At 35.0% G+C, this 22,151-nt stretch overlaps 2 protein-coding genes across 2 annotated transcripts; one reads left to right on the plus strand and one right to left on the minus strand.

The window, feature by feature from the left end:
* Nucleotides 1–9,226: 9,226 nt before the first annotated feature.
* Nucleotides 9,227–10,111, minus strand: LOC143581071 (uncharacterized). Its single transcript, XM_077063938.1, has one exon. The coding sequence runs from the start codon at nucleotides 10,109–10,111 to the stop codon at nucleotides 9,227–9,229; it is 885 nt and encodes a 294-aa protein (XP_076920053.1).
* Nucleotides 10,112–20,505: 10,394 nt separating this feature from the next.
* Nucleotides 20,506–21,912, plus strand: LOC143581077 (uncharacterized protein At3g28850-like). The gene has a single exon (XM_077063945.1). It carries the CDS (start codon nucleotides 20,508–20,510, stop codon nucleotides 21,627–21,629), a length of 1,122 nt encoding a protein of 373 aa, XP_076920060.1. The 5' UTR covers nucleotides 20,506–20,507; the 3' UTR covers nucleotides 21,630–21,912.
* The last annotated feature ends 239 nt before the right edge of the window (nucleotides 21,913–22,151 follow it).

Genomic DNA, 22,151 nt, shown 5'->3' on the forward strand with positions numbered 1-22,151 from the left:
AAACTGGAGACTGGATCTGGGAGATCTTGGCGAACCATTCCGCCTCTTGGTAATTGGAGGCGTGAAGGCTGGGGAGCTCCCTCCCGTTCTTGAACGTCATCGCAAGGGGGACGACGCGAGCGGAGACATAGAAGAACTCCCGCTTCCAAGAACGAAGACTGCGCTCTGTAGCGCAGATCTTCAAACCCTTGATCCGATTGACCAAGGTATACCAGCCCTGGATGCACCTCCAGGAGTAGAAGGTCATCAGGCGGTCGACGTGGGGCTCAACGCCCAGAATGCGGCACACCCATTCGAAGTGGCGAACCTTCGCGATCGCCATCGGGTGCACCTCCGTCAAATGTACACCGTGTCTCTCCAAAACACGGTACACAAACTTCGTCAATGGGAACCTGAGATTCCCATAAACGAAGAAGGCAACATAAACCCCTATCTTGCCCCTAGGGGCATCGTACACCGTCTGGTGAGGCTCAGGAAACTCAGGCTCGAAAGGCTCGAGCATAAACTTCCTGACGATGTACTGGTACAGGTTGACAGGAAGAGCGCACTGGCACTCGCCGGCAGTGCTCTTGTCGTCCTTATCAGACGTTGACGTCGGGTTCTCGGCATACACATCAGACTCCTCGGCGGCAGTATCAAACTCATGGGTAGAAGACATGCTTTGGATGTAAAGAACGATTTCAGGAGAATGCTCGACGGAAAAGTTAGAGTATTCGCCGGAAATCGTTTAGAAGATGAAGAGAAGTGAAACTGTGAGTTGAGATGCATCCTCTCCTCCCTTTATATACTCATCGCAATAAATGCGATGAATTTAATGCGGAAGAGAGAGGAAAACACAGGTGCAATGAAACTATGACACGTGGAAAAAGCAAGCTGGCAACAGCTGTTGACAGGACGCGCGCCGTAACCTTCGCGGCCACGCGCCCGAAAACTCGCGCCCACGCGCCTGAAAAAGCGTCTGGAATGACCATATACTGTCACGTCGCCATAACTTCAGGCACGTCCTGAAACTGTCAGAAGAAACCGTCAGACCACGCTGACGTCTCTTCAACAGTTGGACTGTTCTTATCCTTTCACCAACTCTTCGAATTTCAAAAAAATTCAAAAAGATTCAAAAAGATTCAAAAGTAAGAGGGACTACACCCCCTTACCTTGGCAACCAAGTAACCATAAGACGGGTGCGGGTACAGTGTCAAAGCAAAACCCTTCACATACTTAGCACCCGCAGGGAATTGAAGCCAAGAATACCTCGGCAACCAAGTAACCATAAGACGGGTGCGGGTACAGTGTCAAGGCAAAACCCTTCACATACTTAGCACCCGCAAGGAATTGAAGCCAGGATTACCTTGGAAGTAAAGTAACTATAAGACGAGTGCGGGTACAGTGTCAAGGCGAAACCCTTCACATACTTAGCACTCCGCAGGGAATTGAAACCAAGAAGGATCTTCTGGGCCATGCTTGCGGAAACGGAAATAACATCCCCGCATAGCGGGAACATTGAGAACTACATTGTTTGAAACTCCAAGATGGAATTGGTTGTTTAACATAATTGATCACTATGTTTAAAACTACCAAAACCTCATGGAGAATCTACACAAGTGGTACTCAACGCTCCTGACTGCGAGGAGGTTACAGACCTACCCGCATCATACCCAAAGATCAAGCAGAAAAGTCGGGAATTTCTGCACGTGACATTAGGACTTCCGCGGGAAGAATCCCCATGGAAAACCTTAAAACTAAACCCTTTTCAAAACCCCTTGCTTAAGTCCAAAAGTTCACCTCACTTATTAACAATTCATGAGAAGAACATTGGACTGGGGGGACTTGAAGAGGTAGGTCCCAGCAGAGCCCAGTTGGACCCGCAAGACTCACCTTGAACAGGGACGTCTGCGCGGTTGGACCCGCAAGACTCACCTTAAACAGGGACGTTTGCGCGGTTGGACCCGCAAGACTCACCTTAAAATAGGGATGTCTGCGCAAAGACCAACTAGATCTGCAGGACCCACCACGCTCAGAGAGATGACGTCCTTACGCGCAGTACGCAAGCTGTTCCCGTAGGAAAAGCCTCCCAATGGTAACGTACTCCGCCTGTTCCCGCAGTTGCGGATACTAGCCATCAGGGAAGGCTACCTGCACTAACAGCAAGGCAACACGCACAAGGCACTTAACTCTTAAAATAATTCAGTAATGTCACCTGAAGAAGGAATGAGCAAAGCCGGGAATACTCCCGCCCAAAGCCGGGAAAACTCCCGCCCAAATGAGCCAGTCCGTACGCTACTGGAGGATCTTTTGTACTGTACCTAACGAGGTATGGACAAAAGATCTGACCAAAGCAGCGACAGCTCACTGACAAACAGTACGACGAGCACCATGCTCTAGTACAAAATGTCACTATCAGCCACTGCCTACCCACCAACCCCCATCGTGGCACGTACATAGCCTGCAGTTGGTGGAAAAGGAATAGTACACGGCCGGCCATGTCACTATCAGCCGCTGCCTATCCACCAACCAGCATGGCACGTACATAGCCCACAGTTGGTGAAACAGGAATATTATACAGCTGGCTGTACCTGCTTGGAAACCTACCTTCGGCTATAAATACTCCAACACCTTGGATCGGTATGATCATCTTATCTTCTCTCTAGCTAATTCTCTTAATATACACTTATATTCAAGAGCAATCTAGTCTGATTCTCACGCCGGATGGTGGTCACAAGGAAGTACCCCCCCTTCTCAGTGACGAGCTCACGGTGTCTGTTTTGCAGGTCATCGGAAGAACCATCTTTGCCGGACATAACCCTCGTGGGAAACATCTATTTAACCCCCAGATTATCCGTAGTCTGCCGGGGTCACTTAGTGTTTCTTCAGTAATGTATTAAAAATATACTAAGTGGCCTGGAACATGTTGCAACAAAGTTTAGGTCATGATTGCCAATTTTTGTATATATCTTATATCGATCTGTATATATATGTTGCAATAAAGTTTAGGAAACTCGATCTAGTCTTTGTGTCCGGAAAACATATAACGCCATCAGTTCCACCGACGAGAGTTGGTAATTTCAAATTAAGTTAATTACTGATGAATGTGTTCGAAGAGCAAGTTTAAGTTTGAATAACATGTTTGATTCTGATGAACAAAGTTATTAATTATGTCATGCAAGTAATTGGATGTTGATGTACATACACTAAAGAAGTGATATTCAAGCAAGACTCCCCACTTATACACCAATGTGAGACTCTACCAACCTTTTATGTGAGACAAATCACACCCGATTACTCACAACCATTTTCATTTAAAACGCCCCGGCCACCTTAAACATCAATATCTCATTTATATTAGCTTCATACGAGACACTTTTTAGCTTATTGCGGAGCTCATCAAAGGATATCACAAACCTATTTATCATAGTAATGTTATATATATACTTGCTTTTTGTTCATAGTTAAAACCTAATTTTTTCCATTATTTTCCCAACAATTGTTGCATGCTAAGTCATCACTTATCATGTGAGCTTGTTCTAGCTATTGTTCCTTTGTACTTTCGGTCTTTTTGTGACTTGTGAGTTGTCCTTTTTTTTGGTTTAGAAAGTTTGGCCTTTAAAAAAAACTTAGCATGTGAGCTATCATTTAGGGCTGTGATATGTTAGTTTGGGGTTCATATCGTAGGGCATTCGTAGGGATTAAGAAATTATAGATATGTCTGTTGTCGATCAGACCATTTAGGTTGTCTAGTTGTATGATGCTCAAGTCGTACATAAGATGTGTTCAGTCGTTCATTAGTATGGTCTATGGAGGGTATATTAGTGTCCTTCCTCTATTTATCGAGTAATTAAGTTGGGTATGTTATGGGCCTTATGGCATCAACTTTCAGATATAGGTATGTTTTGAGTATATATGTTTTCTAGTCTTTTACATCTCGCCTTTTTAACATACATGGATCCCTCTCTCTCTCTATCTATTTATTTTTTCTAGGGGTGCAAACGAGCTGAGCCGAGCTCGAGCTCGACTTGGCTTGAGTTCGGCTCGTTTAACTTATACAGAGCTCGAGCTCTATTTTCAAAGCTCGAGCTTGGCTCGTGAGCAGATTTTGAAGCTCGGGCTCGGCTCGTTTACTATTTATTAATTATTTTTTATATAATAATAATTATTTTTACATATTTTTTTCTATTATAATTTTATGTATAAAATAATATATATGATTTAGTTATTTTTTTTTATTTTTTCATAATATTATATATATTCAATGTTGTAAAACTTCTGAGTAGGCGGCCGAGTACTCTCCGATTACTTCCCGCCTCGGCCGAGTACTCCTTAGGTATTTTCCGAGTAATCCCCGACTACTCCCGAGTACTCGCAACTCCCCAGTCGACCGCCTAGGACCGCCTAACGACTTTTACAACTTTGTATATATTAATTAATAATTATTATATATATATATATATTTAAAAAAAATTATATAAATGGCAGGCTTGTTTAGGCTCGCGAGCCGGCTTGAGCTCGGTAAGTGAAGCTCGGGCTTGGGCTCGTTTATTAAACGAGCTTATTTTAAGGCTCAAGCTCGGGCTCGGGCTCGTTTAAGCTCGGCTCGATCGAGCTTTTTAACGAGCCGGTCTCGAGTAGCTCGCAAGCAGCTCGCCTCGTTTACACCCCTAATTTTTTTCCAATGAGAATATTGGTAGACATAGTCGGGGCATGTTTAAAACATAATAATTTTTAGAAAATAGTTTACTAACCACTTCAAATTGGTTGGATAACAAGTGGTTAAAGTCCAATAATTTATACATGTCCCACTAGACTCTTGAAATAAAATTCCTTTATTTTCTTTCATTGTTGTTTCTTTCAAAACTATTTAATTTGAGATCTCATTTAGAAACCAAAACACACCTAAAAGTTTAACTAGAGAAGTATCGATATGGCACAACTGAGAATGTATATATACATAGCATAAATAAATCTTTGTTAGTGAGAAAACTTTTTATTGAAAAGATAAGCCATGGATGGGTCTTTAAACGTGGGCTAGTCAATCTTTTCAATGGTCTCTTTTACAAATTTCAAATATTGACAAAAGGTGGTGTTAAAGTGTGAAAGATATATATGTATATTTTGGATGCGTGTGAATTGACTGATATTGGTCAAGCATTATTATATGATTTGGTTTCATATTAAAACAATATAAAAATAAATAATTTGGTGAGACGCAATGAAGTATTAAATGATTTAAAAACTTTGAGTATGTGACGGTAAAAAAATGAATTTACTTTACATTCATTTATTCTTACCGGCTACATATTAGCTTTTACAAGAAGGGAACAATTGACCACTTATTCTATAGCCTAATCATATTACCACCTCATAAAAATGAGAATGGCATTTACCTTACATTCTTGGCCAGTAATTTCGTAAAGTAACTAAAATAATTGTTTAATGCCACCAAAATAAAAAACAGGCTAGAAGTTGTAAAAAGTTCTATACCAAAATAATTGAAAATTTTATTATTGTACGTATATTCTAAAAACTACAAAAGTAACATTAGATATCCAGTTAAATCTCTCATATGCAACAAAGCTAACATATAAACTAAAATTATTAGTTGCCTCTCGTAAATATTTATATGACATCTTAAAAGAATATACAGTTACCTAACATCTAAAATTCTTTTTGTTGGGTCATCCTCCTGAAGTTTCAAAAAAGTTGTATTAAGTTACGTTTTTTCTGCTAGTCTTTTTTTCCTATACATGTTTGAGTGTATTTTTATATGGATTACTGTGTATTTATATACTATTTATTTTTGTCTACGAGGGCTGGAAATTAGGGGCATGCTTAAGATACGATTAAACATGTTAATAAAAAAAGTATGCTATTTGAATTTTTTTAATAACTGAAGTTACTAGGTTAGGCTCCATCATTTCTTATTATTAGTACATGAAATTTAAAAATGTGTTATAGACATGAAACATAAAGTAGTTAAACGAGTCGTATTCATATTTGATACTTGCGTTAAGCGTGTCGCCTATGACTCATTTAACACGATAAGAACTGTTTTGCCATCTCTAACCGTCTATCTACTGTGAAAAAAATATCTGTTAAGTAAACAGATTATGAACATTTTAGTAAATAATTTGTATCCATTTCCAGTAAAACTAGAGAATAAGTTGTATGTATTGGTTTGGTCCCAGAAATAGGTTGGATTGGCATTATACATTTTTTTTTTACTTAAAGTGTTATTTATTTTCTTACGGTTTTTTAAAGTTGTGAAGTGATATACCATTGGGCATTGTCACATTATGTACACACGAGTAGATAAAAATATAATTGAGAATATTGTTGCACAATAATAAGAGAATAAAAACAAAAGTCACCAGCTAAATAAAACTATAAATATATCGGGATGTTTAAGAATGATTTGATTCTATTTGATAATTATTAAACACTTGTCCAACCAACGTGGTTACCATCGGGAACCTATGTGGGTTAGGCAAAACAATAGGCCAGGTGTAATGGAGTTTTTTTCATATCCAAAATGTATCAAATATGTCTATCCTAACCTAAACATATTTAAAATTATATAATTAGTCATGACTCGCTAAGTAGCTTATTTAAACATATAAAACAGATTGACAAGTCAAAAACAAGTTGTAAACATGTGATAAAGAGATTGGTGGGTTGCAAACGAGATGTAATAAAGTTATAAATGAGTTTAGTAGGTTGTTAATAGATTGACGGATTAAAGCTTTAAATCAAATATATCAAAACATATTTAATTTAGTTTTAGTACAAAATGTGCATGTAAATTAATTAGATAAACAAATCAACCTTAACATAAAATTTTTATCGCACAAGATATTTGAACCAAACACAACATGTTTATCAGTTGGCCTGTTGTCGAATTTTAATCTAATTACTTTTCTGGCTTCTTTCATGATTCAAGTGTTTTAAAAATTCACCCTTACTTAAATATGGTAACATAAATTAAAGACGTTTGACTTTAACTAGATGATATATGCATAATGTCATTATGTGATACAATATACGTCATATAATTTTTGTTTTATTATTTTGTAAACTATTCATTTTTTAAGATTTGATTAGTATTAGTATTAGGTTCAAATCTTGTTTTTACCGGTTCCCTACTAAAAGGTGTTGAAGGTTAATGTAAGCTTTAATTTACCTGATTCCTTTAGCAAGTTATTAACAGGGTCTAGTAAGTTTTCCTGTTCGATTTTTCATGATAAAAATACGAATATGATTTGTGTTGGGATTTTGGTATTTACCATACTCGAACAAGAGAATGGGGAAATAAAGTAACAAGTGTTTAAAGATCCTGAATATACTAGTTATAGAATTGCACATGTATTAGGACATGTGGTTATAGGTAGATTATGGACCTTCTTCTTGAGTTCTTGGTCTATGATTTGAATATGTCATTAACAACTCACTACTAATAACCTTTTAGTGAATAAAGTAGTTGTATGGACTATGGAGTATTTGAATAAAAATACATATATGAAATGAAACATTTTTGTAACCTAGATAAGAACTATTTATGATTTTAGTAACCTAGATATTTTCTGCTTCTTTGAATCAATAACATTCGCACTATAAACTAAAAATATGCTTTTGGACTACCAGTGGCTTGGCCAGTATTCACTTCATCAACTAGAACAATGTCAATGTGACGATGCGGATGAAACTAAGTCTACAGTCCGAGCGAGCCAATGCTGATATGGATGAAAATCATTATACTATCTAGTATCTTGATCAACCTTAAGTTGGATAAAGATTAATTCATACCAAATATGAAAATATAATGCGTTGTGCATTAAATATAGCTTAACACATTTATACCAATAGGGCATGGACGCATGGTAGCATCAATCAATACTTACAACATTATTTAACACATTTTTTTATCCATGTGGTTTTAAGGCGGGGACACACTGAGTCCCTGAAATTTTTTTTGAACTGGTTGAGTCCATGTGGTTTCAAAAATGAACCAATTGAGTTCCTACCGTTACTTAATTTTCAGGGTAAACTTTCATTTTACTGAAATCACAGGGACTCAAATTGTTTGCTTCTGAAACCATAGGGACTCAAATTGTTCGTTTATGAAACCACAGGGACTCAACCATTTCAAAAAAAATTTCGAAGACTCATTGTGTCTTCGCCCTAAAACCATAGGGACGCGAACAGTAATTTTCTCTATATTTTTAAGTTATAATAAGATTTATTTATTGATTTTTTTTAACGGTGTTCGAAACTACTTTTCCAATACCCAAGTGCGTTATCCTGAGATAGTGAGACATGATACCAACCATTAATACTGATTTTGACGCTTTATGTCTGACTCATCTAAAAATATCATCGTAGAGAAAACCCAGCAACATGGGCAATCTATTAAATCAGTTTTTAAACCTGATACCATAAGATTTAAAAACTTTAATCATTAATTATATGACATTGGAAAAAGAAAAGCCAACTCCAGGTTCATTTATTGATAATGGAATGAATTTGACTTAATTCACAACTTGTGCCGTCATTATTTGACAAAAAGGTCAACAAAGGCCACACTATAACACCAAAGTGGGTTCAACCTAACTTATATGCTACATGGTTATTGCCTATCGGACATAGATGGGAGACGAAGCCAATTAGCTAAGTTGATTTATGGAAGTCAAAAAAGGGTGGTGCTTGTCGTTCAAACCAAAGAACAAAAAAGACATGCAGTAATATCTAGGCGAAATTTCAACTAGTTGAATGTGTTTTCATATGCTAGTGTATCCCCTAGTTTTATTTCTTGATTTTTTTTTTAAATAAAACTAGTAGGCATTGAAAAGGTTAAGTATCTGCTCACTAAGGTAAAATAAACATTGCTTATATTCTTTAACATGCATTAACAGATCGACTTGAAACACAACACGATTTTAGATGTTCAGAAAACAAATAAATATATGAGGCAGGTTCGGGTTCACCTTTCATATTGGTTAACAAAACACGATAAACATCTTATACTATATTTAACAGCTACCAAGAGAAATATCACTATCCGTATATGTGAAAACAGTAAATAAATACACAAGCCATTAAATTCAACTTTTATGCTATTCGGTATTTACAATAACAATTTTCCACTCGTATAGATAAGAACTAAAAAGTTAATTAAAAAAAAAAACAGATTCCAACTTGCCACGTCAGTCAACAAACTTACGTGGTTTGCGGAACCCCAAACCTACACTCCACGGCGTCCCGAATCCAACGACTGACATACTGCCACGTCATACTCACTGGAACCTACCATAGACTCCGACCGGTGACCTGAAGCGAACCGTATCAGGCTTCCTAAAGCCGGCGGTCCAGACGGCGTCACCGGTTCACTGCTTACCGGCTTACCACTCACGCAGATTTTCACCGGCACGTTAATTTCCGGCGGCAATTCAAACTTCTCCGGGGCCGATTTACCGGTTTTACTCCGACGGTGATTATCAGACCGGAATAAAGACGTTAACCGAGACAACAAACCGGATTTATGTGCTCTGCTGGACCTACTGGACTTACTAGTTCCAGATCGTTGACTAGCAGATTTGACCGGTTCATTAGGTTGACCGGCGGACCTCCTCCGGCTCCGGCTACGGCACTTCTTAGACCTAACTCTGCCGATACACGACACCTTCGGAGACGACGGTTCAACCGTCGTCGGAGCCTTACCGATCGAGTACGACCGCATCGGAAACAGCCGTACGTTCACCGGCTTACACTGCCGCCGCTTCGAATCAACGAACGTCGCCTTCTGCGTTTTCGGTAAGCCGATAATCGCCGCTTTCGATTTCGAATTCGCCGAGTACCGTTGCGAACTCGAGTTCGAGTGGCTAGGGTTTATGTACTGATTCAAATGATTAAAGCTTCCTTTCGTTGAGTCTTTTCGGTCGAGAAACGCGTTACGGTCAAACCAGTCGAATTCCGCGTCTTTCGATAACCAGAAAGATTCTGGTGGAAAGTCGGACGGGAGTTCGACTACTGTACTATCTAGAATATCTTCTTCTGTTAGCGTGTCAGACGATGTTCCAGATAGTACATGTGATTCTGTAACAACACATTCTGTTGCAACTGTTTGCATTGAGTCTGTTAGTTAGTTTGTGCGAAATTGAGTGAATAATAATGAAGGGTGATATTAATGAAACCTGGGGTTTTATAAGGTGAGATATTTTATTTTATTAATATTTTTTGTGTTAGGAGACTTTTGAAAATAGACACGGTTTATGTAAAGTATTCTCTTTTAAATATTACGTGTCTAGAAGTTTAAATATTACTCGGAAGTCACAAAACAACAAATCTATACCGAACCTTCATTTGGTTTGTATTAAAGTATTCTCTTTTAAGTTAGTATAATATAGTATTTGATTTTGTGTATGATTTGGTGCATATATATAATTATAAAGTTGGCTTAATGTGAATATGTTAGTGTTAATGACGAATATTAGTTCTAAAATATGTAAAGTGTGTTGGTGGTAGTGTGTTTAACGTGGGATGATGAAAATGATGTGAGTTTAAATAATGATTAGTTTTTACAGGAATATGTAGGTTTGTTTTGTCATTTACAATTTGATATATCAAGAATAGTGATTTACAAATTAGAAGTTTTAAGGTTTAGAACTTTAGAAAGAAGACAGATCTTTGTTTGGAAGAGCTTGACCTAATATGTGGAGCTGGTTTCCGAACATGTACATCAGTTGGTCAACGGTAGGATGCACACTCACCAAAAAAATATTTTCTTATCTAACTATATATGGATACGTTATTTATTATTTGTTTGATGATTCTAAACTAAAACACATATTACCTAACATCTACAAAAATAAGTATCTAATTAAGTCGGTATATATAAAAAGGGTTTCTAATATGATATTAGGGGTGAGCAACTTAACCGTCATAACCGTTAACCAATATAATCAATGGGTCAGTTTAATGAATTTTTGAAAACCGTCCAATACGGGTCGGTTTTGGTTAAAGGTAATTCTAAACTCGCCATAACTGAACCGACCCATTTATTTAACCAACATTATGTTTGGGATTAACTTTCACCAAACATATTGTCAGATTGTACAATTTTTATGTTTTCGGTTCAACGTTAATAATCGAATTAACTTGAACTTCATTGATGGATTATATAAAGTTGTTTTTTTTTTACAATATTTGGTATTAATGCTACCGAATATATGTTTTGTTGGATTACGTTATGTCATATTTTTTAATATTTGGTACCAAACTTTTAGTCTCAATTATACTGTTTTGGTTACGGTTAACCCATAACCGACTCGCTATAACCATCAAAACCGATTAACCGAAACCGCCATAACAGATCGGTTATGGTTATCCATTAACCGATATATCGGTTATGGTTATGGGTCTTGCTCAAAACCGTCCCAAACCGACCCATGCACACCCCTAAGTGATATCAAGGTGATACATATTGATGTCTTTTTACATGAGCTTAAGGATTCGAGCTTTATGGTGGACCAACGATGTACATTTAAAAATAGGATTAGTAGACGTATGAGTTAATTTCTTAACTAACAAAAGAAAAGAAAATTCTAGTTGGTGCACATTTGGGATTAGTAGGTTTAAGAAAATGTCTGAAATACCAAAAAAAAAAAAAGTTAAAAAGTGTGAGAAAGTTGTGTGTTGTTTCGATCTCCGAATTTGTATGTAAACTGTTAAATAGTTATAAATAATTGACCAGCCAAGCCTGAATTATGAACCTACTGACAAACAAAATTCTATTTTCAAACATAAAACTTAAAAATGTATTAACTTAAACAAATCGTGTTTGATAGCGTGATCTACCCTCGATTAGAACAATATAATAATATATACCTTGGATTGAAAATTAAAAAATAAAAAAGAACAGAAGTCCATTTTATCCGTTAATCCATAATACTTAAATATGTAGTATTAAGTGGTAACTAGGAATGAAAGTGACGTTTTGTTGATATGGTGAAACCGTGGGCAGTAGTCGAGTGTTGTCTCCAGTTGAGCCGCTGAACCGGATTAAAATTCTAGAATTTAAGGAAAGAAGGTGACTCACGTGTCCACGTTGCGTAATCGTAGCCGAGCCGGAGCCACCAAGGTTGGGCTTGGTCCACATGATTTTGACCTGTTTGACTAGGATCATCACGCATGGTTCTTAGTTTTGACCTGTCTTTATCCAATGGAATTTTTATATTCCACCATTTTCATAATTTCATTTTTGTTTAAAAGAATTATATTTAAATGCTATTAAATATATTTAAATTGACGAGTTACGTATTTGGTATCCAATTGACTAACATTGTTTTAGTCGGTTATCGAAATGTTACCAACCTACGTTAGTTTGGTATTTTGTTAGTAAATGGTGTCAGATTCCTCTTATATATGCCTTTTCGGGTTGTGATTAACTCTGAATCCACGAAACGAGCAATTTTAGTCAAAGAAAAAATAAGGTGTTATATAGATTATTTCTACGAGCTGTTTGTGTATTTGGATTAATTAGGAATGAGACTATCTTTTTAGGGGGGGGCGGGGGGGATTGTTTTCCGAAGACGATGATAGATATTAAATCATTGGGGATTTGGGGTACCTATGATCAAGAATCATACTCTTTACAAAAGTCATTTATGGAAAGATTGATGCAATTTTTGTTTTTGGTGTTTATTCTCAAGCATCTTATTAGTTGTTTCCAATGAAATTTGCCATTAAAAGAAAAAAAAAAACATGTTTGGTATCTAAAATGTTGATTGCATGTTTAAGGTTTATGTTGACGTCATGACATATGTAACTGGCCTTGTCTTATTATGTGTGAATATGATCGTGGATCACTTAGTATGATTGATTCATTCTAGGTTGCCACTACATTAAAACAACGTTATAAGACCGGACATGCAATCATTAAGGTTGTTTTATTAATTTTTTAATAGCATTTGAAACTACTCTAAACATCTGAGTAAGCATTCATGAGACGAGATAACAATTGTCCATACTGATTTTAACGTTTCAAACTAACTCATCCAGAAACACTATTAAGGAGGAAATCCATAACTATAGGAAAACCTGTTTAAATCAAGTATTGAACCTGAGACTTTAGGGTATGTTTGGTTGGAAGTAATGGAATGAAGAGGGAATGGAATGGGAGAAGGAATGGAATAGACAAGGGAATGAAATGGATCATTACCATCTCTTTGTCTTGTTTGGTTAACTTATAGGAATGAAATGAATTATTACTTTATTTATATTGTTTGGTATCCAAAAAAATTGTAGGAACGAAATATAAATAATAAAAACACTCATATCTTAAAATAATGTTTTTTTACCAAAATAAATAAAAATATATATACAATGGCGACGGTGGTATCAGGAGACATGGCCGATGGTTGTGGTGGTGGCGGCGGCGATGGCCAAGCGATGGTAGCATTAATAGTGATGGCGTCAACGGTGCTGGCGATCAAGTGGTGGTGATCAGGCATCGACAGTCGTCGTGGTGGCGATAATGGCCAAACGGAGACGGTGACAATGGTTGTGGTGATTCCAGCAATTATGGTGGCGGCGACGCTGGCGATGGTGGCGGTGGCAACGGTGGTGCTGATGGTAAGGTGGTGGTGGTGGTGGTGGTGGTGGTGGTGGCGGTGGCGGTGATGGTGGTGGAGATGGTAGTGGTGGTGTTGAGAAAGTAGGGTGAAGGAGAAATGGAATGAAAAAAAGGAGGGTGGGAAGGAATGGTTTTGATGGAATAAGATTCCATGTGTAATGTATGATTCCATTCCATTGAGCAACCAAACACCACTTTTTTCATTTCCACGTAATGAATCATTTCAGTCATCCTGTCATTACTGCATACCAAACGCTACCTTAATGATCTTAAGGCTTAGCCATCACTTACAAATATTTGGGATTAAAACCTAATATGAAAGGTGATTAAACTTATGAAGGGTTTTGAAACACTAGAAACAAATTTTGTCAGGTTGAAATTTAGCAATTCTCAAAATCTAAGAAATGGATGCCTAATTTTCCATAGTTTGTTTTAATTGGTCTATGTGAATGGTAAAATTGCCTAACTAAACGGGATTATCTATAAAGTTATTATGCTTATTAAAATTGGAATTCACCATTTGTGTTTAGATGTTTTAGGCAAGGAATAACTAACTTGGCGCCTCCTCGGCCCATGTTAGTAGGTAGAGTTTCCAAACAACTTTTTTCAACGTCGTCTGAAACTATATACTCGAGTGAGTCTTTCTGAGACGGGATGTTAATCGTCCATACTGATTGATGTTACAAGTTTGACTCACCCAGTAACATATCATCATGGAGAAAACCACAACTATAAGAAAACCCTCACTGAATTAGGTTTCTAAACGCACTTAATGTTGTTTTAAGGATTGGGTGATTTATTTCCTCCAAATTCTACTCATAAGTTGGCAACTGTCTATTTTTGGTAGTTAATAGATTGTAAGTTATGGTTAAACTTCAAGAATTGATTCTCATCTACGTGAGAACTAACCTCCACAAGGATAAATGTGAATACATACTTCTCTCACCGAATTGAAGACATGTTTCTAAGGTAATATCTATTATCTCACCGAATTGAAGACATGTTTCTAAGGTAATATCAATTATTGTTGTTGACTTGAGGGTCTGATTTCACAAATAGAATGTATATCAGTCATTCACACTGACTTGTTTATATGCGGTGGTATAATTGTATATATGGTATTCTAGATTGCTAACACGATTATTGTATATACATTAATGTAAAACCTCAAAACGAGTTGAGAAAGAAAGAAAGCCTATGGATGGATTGGTTTTAAGTTTGGGGGAAGGTTCATGTGCATTTTAATCTTAACATGAGAACGTAGAAAATAATACCAATTTATAAAAAAAACGAGAAAATAAGAAACAATATCAATCTACATAAACAATGATTTATAATAACAAAGAAAAAAACCTAAAAATTGCAACAAAAGAATCAAAATAATAACAACATACACTAGCAAATACTTATAACAGCAAAAGAAAAAATATAATAATAACAACAAAATATAAATCAGCAAATACTTATAACGTCTCATGATCGAAAATTAGCAAATACGAACAAAATATAACAACAAATACCTATAAAAATAAACCTAATGATAACAGCAAATTGGTTCTCACCGTTCTCATGTTAAGAATAAAATATATTTGATCCTGTTTCTTTAAGTTTGTAACTCATATTTGTATTTAACTTGTAATTTCCTATAAGAGCACACTTAATTACAACTTGCACTCATATTTTATTTGAAACGTTAGTACGACCACGACTAAAATTTATTGTGTGCTTGTGTACTTATTCGTTCTTAAAAAGTCATTGAAGTTTCGTATCTTTAAAAGTTTTTTTTATCAAAAACTTCGATCATCGTCTATATACAATTATAAAATATGTATTCTAATTATATATATATATATATAGGATCAGGATCATGTGAAAACTTTTTAATAATTGAGAACTATGAGAACCATTTTGGACCACAAAAAAAGCCAAAAATAAAAAAAAATCATAAAACAAAAAAAAACACAAAAATAAAAAAAGTAAAAAAACCAATGTTCTTATTTATCATCCCGATTTCTAAAAAAAACGTAAATAAAAAAATTATCGGTTTAGCTAAATTATACATATACATATATGTATAATATGTACATATATGTACACACATGTTTTTTTCCTACACACATATGTATAATTTAAGGTAAATGATAATGTACATATGTGTACGTTACATAACTAGAGATTAAATGAAAGTACACATATGTGTATAGGTATAATACGAATTAAAAAGAAAAAAAAAGCGGTTTTTTTATTATACATATATGTATAATATGTACACATATGTTTTTTCCTATGCACATATGTATAATTTAAGGTAAATGATAATGCACATATGTGTATATTACGTAACTAAAAGATTAAATGAAAGTATACATATGTGTATAGGTATAACACGAATTAAAAAGAAAAAAAATTTTGGTTTTTTTTTAATGAAACCGGAATGAAATATAAGAATTTTGGTTTTTTTACTTTTTTAAAATTTTCGGTTTTGTTTGTTTTATAATTTTTTTAATATATTTTAAGAGAGTTTTTTTAGTGGTCCAAAATGGTTCTCAAAGTTCTCAATTTGTTAATGGTTCTCTTAGGATCCTTACTATATATATATATATATATAGTTACCAAAATGATTATAATTCCGAACGATTTTGAATTTTCCTCGTGGTTTTGCATAAACAAAAATGTTCTAAAGTAATTTAAAAGCAATATAATGTGTAACGCAAGAACTTATTTTAATCGCCAGGAATTAATAAATCCAAACGAACCGGTCCAAAATTGTTGGACCATTTCTATTTGGAGACGAGTCCAAAACGTGTTGCTGCACTTGTGTGCGTGTGCCATCTATGCAGTTTTTGTAACATCTGTCACTGTCATTCTGTTGTGCCATTCATGTGGCCACATTTTTATTCTCATTTTTATGTTATTTTCAATTCTTTAAAATATAATTAAAAATATTATACTGAATACACATGTTTTAAAAAACATTTACTTTTTCACTTCTCTTTTTTTGAACGAAAATAAATTAATTAAGTAATAATGTAATATTGCACTGAAAATACATGTATAAAAAATATTTACCTTGGTTGAATGTATTTACATTTTGAAAACTACTGTTGTGACTCCCATTAGTGAATTTAATTATATTTCCAATTCATTTTATGATGATGCACGTTAAAAGTGATTTTTTTTTCAATAACTAATACTCCTAATCTTATAAGTGTTATTGACAAAATTTCTTATTTCACGACTCAAACCACCGGAGCCATGAAGGAAATCCTTAGGGAAAATCTCCATAGCCACCCTTTCAAAATGGTGATATTGACAATATTTCTTATTTCACGACTCAAACCGTTGACCATCCCATAAAAGAAATCCTTAGAGAAAACCTCCATAATCACCCATAAAATGATGATGGCACATTAAAAGTGATTTAGATTTCACTTTCAACAAAATTGGTTCGCATACCTTAGATGTGTTGAAATCGAAATTTTAATTAATTCTTTTAAAAAATGTGTTTGGGTTAGAAATGATGGAATTAATTGAATTCCTTCAATGTTGGAATTCATCATTCTTGCTCATTTTTGTATTTGATTATTGGCAAAGTAAAAAGTGTGATGGAAGATAACTATAATGGAAGATAACAACGATACATGCGACGTGTGATATTCTACCTACACTATACTAATAAATAAAAATAATAACAATGATGTGCATAACTACATTTAATACTAAAAATTTAATTTCCTTCTATTTTCTAATCTTAGCTCTTCTTAATTCATACTAACTTTTACTAACCCATTATATCTAATTTTACTATTAGATATAAAAAGTTTCATTATGATTTTTTAAAAAACATATAAAGTATTAAATATCTTTAATGAGTTTAAAATCAAATATTGAATGATTAAATTAGTTAAATAATGATTTATGAACCATTATCATATAATAATTAGTGACCTATGTTTAAATGAATATTTAATTATGTATGTACTTTAAATTTCATTGAATAAATACAATTTTTTAATCTTACAGTTTGTAGAACACTATTTGAGGTTACACGATTATTTGGTTGGAAGAGAGCCTGCTTATAGTTTATATTTCGTAGTTTGCAAGCAACACTGTTTGGCGTTAAGCGATTATTCATAAACCTAACAATTTTGTTACACGTATCAATATTGTCAAGGGATGATCCCTGGATACCATTATCATAAACTTTATGGCATTACTATTAAACCAATTTTGTTACACGTGTCAATGTTGTCAAAGGATGATAGAATATTTTTGGATAATTATGAAATATTGAGTAAAACATTAACATTTGAGTTTATTATGGTTGTTAATGATTGATTTGTGAATGTTGTTTTGAGCTTTTAAATACAACGTTGAGATATTGAGTAATTGATGCATGTATTTAAGGGGTAATTTGTGGTATGTTTGAATCAAATGTACCACCTTTTGTGTATAAACCATTAGAGATGGTGAGATGAGTTTTATACCACAAAACAATAATAGAGATTAGAGTTTTTTCCTAACATATTACAATTGTGGCTTTTCATGCTTAATCAGGTTATAAAACCTTATATGGGATATTATGGCATAAGGTTTGTATATTATGTTAGTTAAAGGGATTTTGGATGTTCGTATAGCATAAAAGGGATGAGCTTCTAGTGTATTTTCTATTGAATGAGTCAATGAGACATGAATTGAGGTTACAACTGGTTGAGTGAAACTGAGTTCAAGTCAAAACGAGCCAATTAAAAAAAAAACAATTTTGTTTAGCTCAAAAACAAGTTCGGTTCATACTAGGTTTCTTCCTAACGGATTTGTGTGAAATGAGTTAGGTCGAATTAGGCCAGCTTAAAAAATGAATTTGTTTATGGTCAAAATGGGTTTAGGTTGAAACGGGAAACTTTTTAGTTTTCGTCAAAACAGTTCGAGCCATAATTTGTTTAGGCAGAGTGGTAAACAGGCACTAATCAAAGTTATCAATACCATGTCAAATGTTTTATATAAAGAAGTATTTGTAATGCATTTTTAACATAATCATGTTCTTAGGCTTACCTTTAAAATCTTTAAAGAGATTATTTGTTTCAAATAATTTGTTGTATTAATTTACACATTGACAAACCCCGTGTAATATACGGGTTCAAATGTTAATGTTTAATACACTAAAAAAGATAACTATAGCGTCACACACTTAAATGTAACATATAATAATGTTTAATACACTAAAAAGGTAAGAGTTGTTTATCTGGTGTTATTTTCTAAAAGATCTCGTATCTAAGAATAAGATTCATGATCATACTGCTAATATTTAACTGTTTTACGCATAAAAGTAAATTCCTTGGACGTGATATAAATGAACATATTATAAGAGATAAAAACAGTGACGGGCTTACATGTGTGGGAATGGGAGCACAGCTGCCCTCCATTAAGTTTCTTTCTTGTAGATTTGGTTTTGAACCAGAGATCAACCTCTTCTTTCTTGTAGATTTGGTTTTGAATTCTTCTATTTTTGATGGAAGTAAAATAAACCAATACCATAATAGATGAGATCAAGTGATCAACAGCCTATATATCAAAATAATTAGAATTCAAAAGAAGGTGAGGTTAGCTATTAAAATTATCTAATTTAAACTGATTTTCTATCATTACACTTTTAAGACTAAAAATACCAAAAAGGCTAGAAACATCATTAGACATCTTTAAAAAAATCATATAAAATAATTAAAGCTGTGAAAAGACACTAAATGATCATTACATGAAACAAATATTAAACTCATATTATTTAAACAAATACAACCGTGGATACAAAATCAACATATTATATCATGCACATTTCTCAGATATCTTCAACTACACATTCTTTGGAAACTTTATACATCTTAAATTCACATATTCCTTAACTTTTTATATTCCTAAGAAATTGTGATTATTATTATTACTAGCTTTTGAACCCGTGTATTACACGGGTTTTGTCTAATGATATAGATAAATAAGGTCTGTTATTTCATTTGTTATTCTCAAAATACTTCTGAATTAATTTAATGTAGACTTAATGGAAAAAACAAACAGGGCTAACGAAAAGTACTAAAATAGCATAATTTTGGAAACATGTGTTGATTTGTAAGAAATTTTAAAAAATGTACTAAAGTTGTGTAGTTGGTCATATCTTAGCTAGGTACGAAAATGACACTTGATTCAATAATGAATATAATCCACACTATGTTATAACCCATTTGACAAAATGGTTTTGACCCATGACCCATGAATAGCTAAAATGAATGAGATGAGAGATTAGAAATTAGGTGAAATATGGGCTTGACACATAAGTTTTCACATTTTCTTTTATCAGAATTGTAAGAGCATTCTCATCCAACCCCTCATATTATGTGAGGGGTGTTTTTATAATTTAGAGAGTGATTCAAGGTGTTGTGAGTGAAGAGTTTTTATATTTTAGAAAAAGTAGTGATTTTTCTGTATATTTGAAAAGTTACTGTTCATCCAATATAATTTTTTAATATATTTTGAAAGTTGTTGTGAGTGAAGGAAAGCGAAAAGGTAATGATAAAAGGTATAAAAAGTATTATTTAATTGAAATAGAGAGAGAAAATAAAGTAAGTTTTAGTGTAATTTTTGGTTTGGAGATAGGGGGTGGGATGAGAATGCTCTAAGATAAAATTTAAGAAAGGTACAACAATAATTAATATTTAATATCCCTCAAATCGAACTTACAGTTAACATGAGGGGCCAAAAGTAAAAAAACACCCAGATTTGAAATTTCAGACCGTTTATTCACCAACGGTTACTCCACTCCACTCACACTTCTTTCTTACCATCAAACAAATCCAACATCACAACACAACACAACACAACACACCCACTTACAATTAAAAACATCATGGGATGCGTATCTTCCAAACACATCAAAAAAGATTTGCAGAATGAAGCCATTCTTGATCACAAATCAAAATACACCCACCACGTTGTTTCCTTAACCTCCTCAACCTACGGTGCTCTCAAATTGGATAAAGACCACCATCCACCGTCGCCGGAGCATAAACACTCGCCGGAGAAGAAGATATCACCACCCAGACGGTCCCACCATGGCCCGCCGGAGATTATCAATGCCTGGGAGCTCATGGAGGATCTTGAAGATGCCGGGCTCGTATCGTCGGGTCCCGGGAAGAGAAGCCCCAAATTGAGACGCGGGTTTGGGGAAATCGAAGTGAAGACGCCGATGAAGGTTGTTAATCAAATCGGGTCGTCTCCGAAGGTGTCGAAGCGGTTTTCGGGTAAGGAGAATAAGAAAGTGGGGCCCGGGAAGGCGGAGTTTAGTCCGAAGGTAGCGATTGTGAAGGCGTCGACTTTGCCTCCGAATTTGAGGATATCGAAGAAGAGCGGGTGTGAGTCGCCGGGTGAATCGGGTTCTTATACGGCCAGGAGGAAGAATCTCGGGCCGTTGTTTGACCCGGAGACAAAAGTCAAAAAGGTACTTCCGGGAAGTCAAAATTCAAGAAACTCAATAGAGTCAACCGCGATACTGGCGGGTTTCGAGAAGAAATGCCCGCCTGGCGGGGAAAATGTGGTGGTGATTTACACCACCACATTACGGGGGATCCGTAAAACATTCGAGGATTGTAATATTGTTCGAGGGATAATCGAATCGCATCACGTTCGGATGATCGAACGTGACGTGTCGATGGATTCGGGGTTTAAGGAAGAATTAAGGTTGTTATTGGGGAAAAAAGAAGTCAAAGTTCCAGTTGTGTTGGTCAAAGGGAGATTAATTGGTGGATCAGAGGAAATAATGAAGTTAGAGGAGGAGGGTAAATTGGGGATTTTACTAGAGGGGATTCCGACGGTGCTGGCAGCGGGTTGCAAAGGGTGCGGTGGTGTGCGCTTTGTGATGTGTACGGTGTGCAATGGGAGTTGTAAGTTGATTGGTGGTGATGGGAGGAGGAGTATCAAGTGTTTGGAATGCAATGAAAATGGGTTGGTTCAATGCCCATTTTGTTGTTAAATTACCAATTTGGACATGAGGGATTTGCAGGTTGGTAACACTGCCCTATGTTTTCTTTTTCTTTTTTTTTAATTTAATTTATGACCAATTTGGTGATAGTTTAATAATGATAGGTTATGTGTTGGTTGATAACCAGATATTGATTCGTTAAAGTTATATGATTTTTGTTTGACTTTTTGGTCAACGGGATATAAAGTTGAATTTGTTGCACCATTTGATGGTGATTTGTTGTTGCAAATTCATCTCTAGTGTTTGATGGGATTTGGGTTTGATTCTAGTTTGTGAGTGGTTGATTGGTTGATAAACTGTATGTAAACTTCTACATGAAAAGATTTTTTTTTTTTTTTTTTTATAATTTCAACTTTTTTTAAGAGTTTCCATGTTAATTGTGTTCCTGCTTTTTAATCTTTTAGACCTTAAAAGTTCATTTGTGTCTGGCAAAGGGGGGGGGGGGGGGAGGGGGGTGGGGGGAACGATCAAAACAGGTTCATGTCGACAAAAATAATAATTAAGGTAATGAAT

The sequence above is a fragment of the Bidens hawaiensis genome, unplaced genomic scaffold (genome assembly GCF_021521415.1).
Source record: "Bidens hawaiensis isolate Kalapana, Puna unplaced genomic scaffold, B.hawaiensis_p1.1 tig00030803_1, whole genome shotgun sequence".
Classification (NCBI taxonomy): domain Eukaryota; kingdom Viridiplantae; phylum Streptophyta; class Magnoliopsida; order Asterales; family Asteraceae; genus Bidens; species Bidens hawaiensis.

What these genes read in the sequence shown, in the direction of transcription:
- LOC143581071 (XM_077063938.1), bottom strand. Translation starts at nt 10,111, where the DNA reads ATGCAAACAGTTGCAACAGAATGTGTTGTTACAGAATCACATGTACTA.
- LOC143581077 (XM_077063945.1), top strand. Translation starts at nt 20,508, where the DNA reads ATGGGATGCGTATCTTCCAAACACATCAAAAAAGATTTGCAGAATGAA.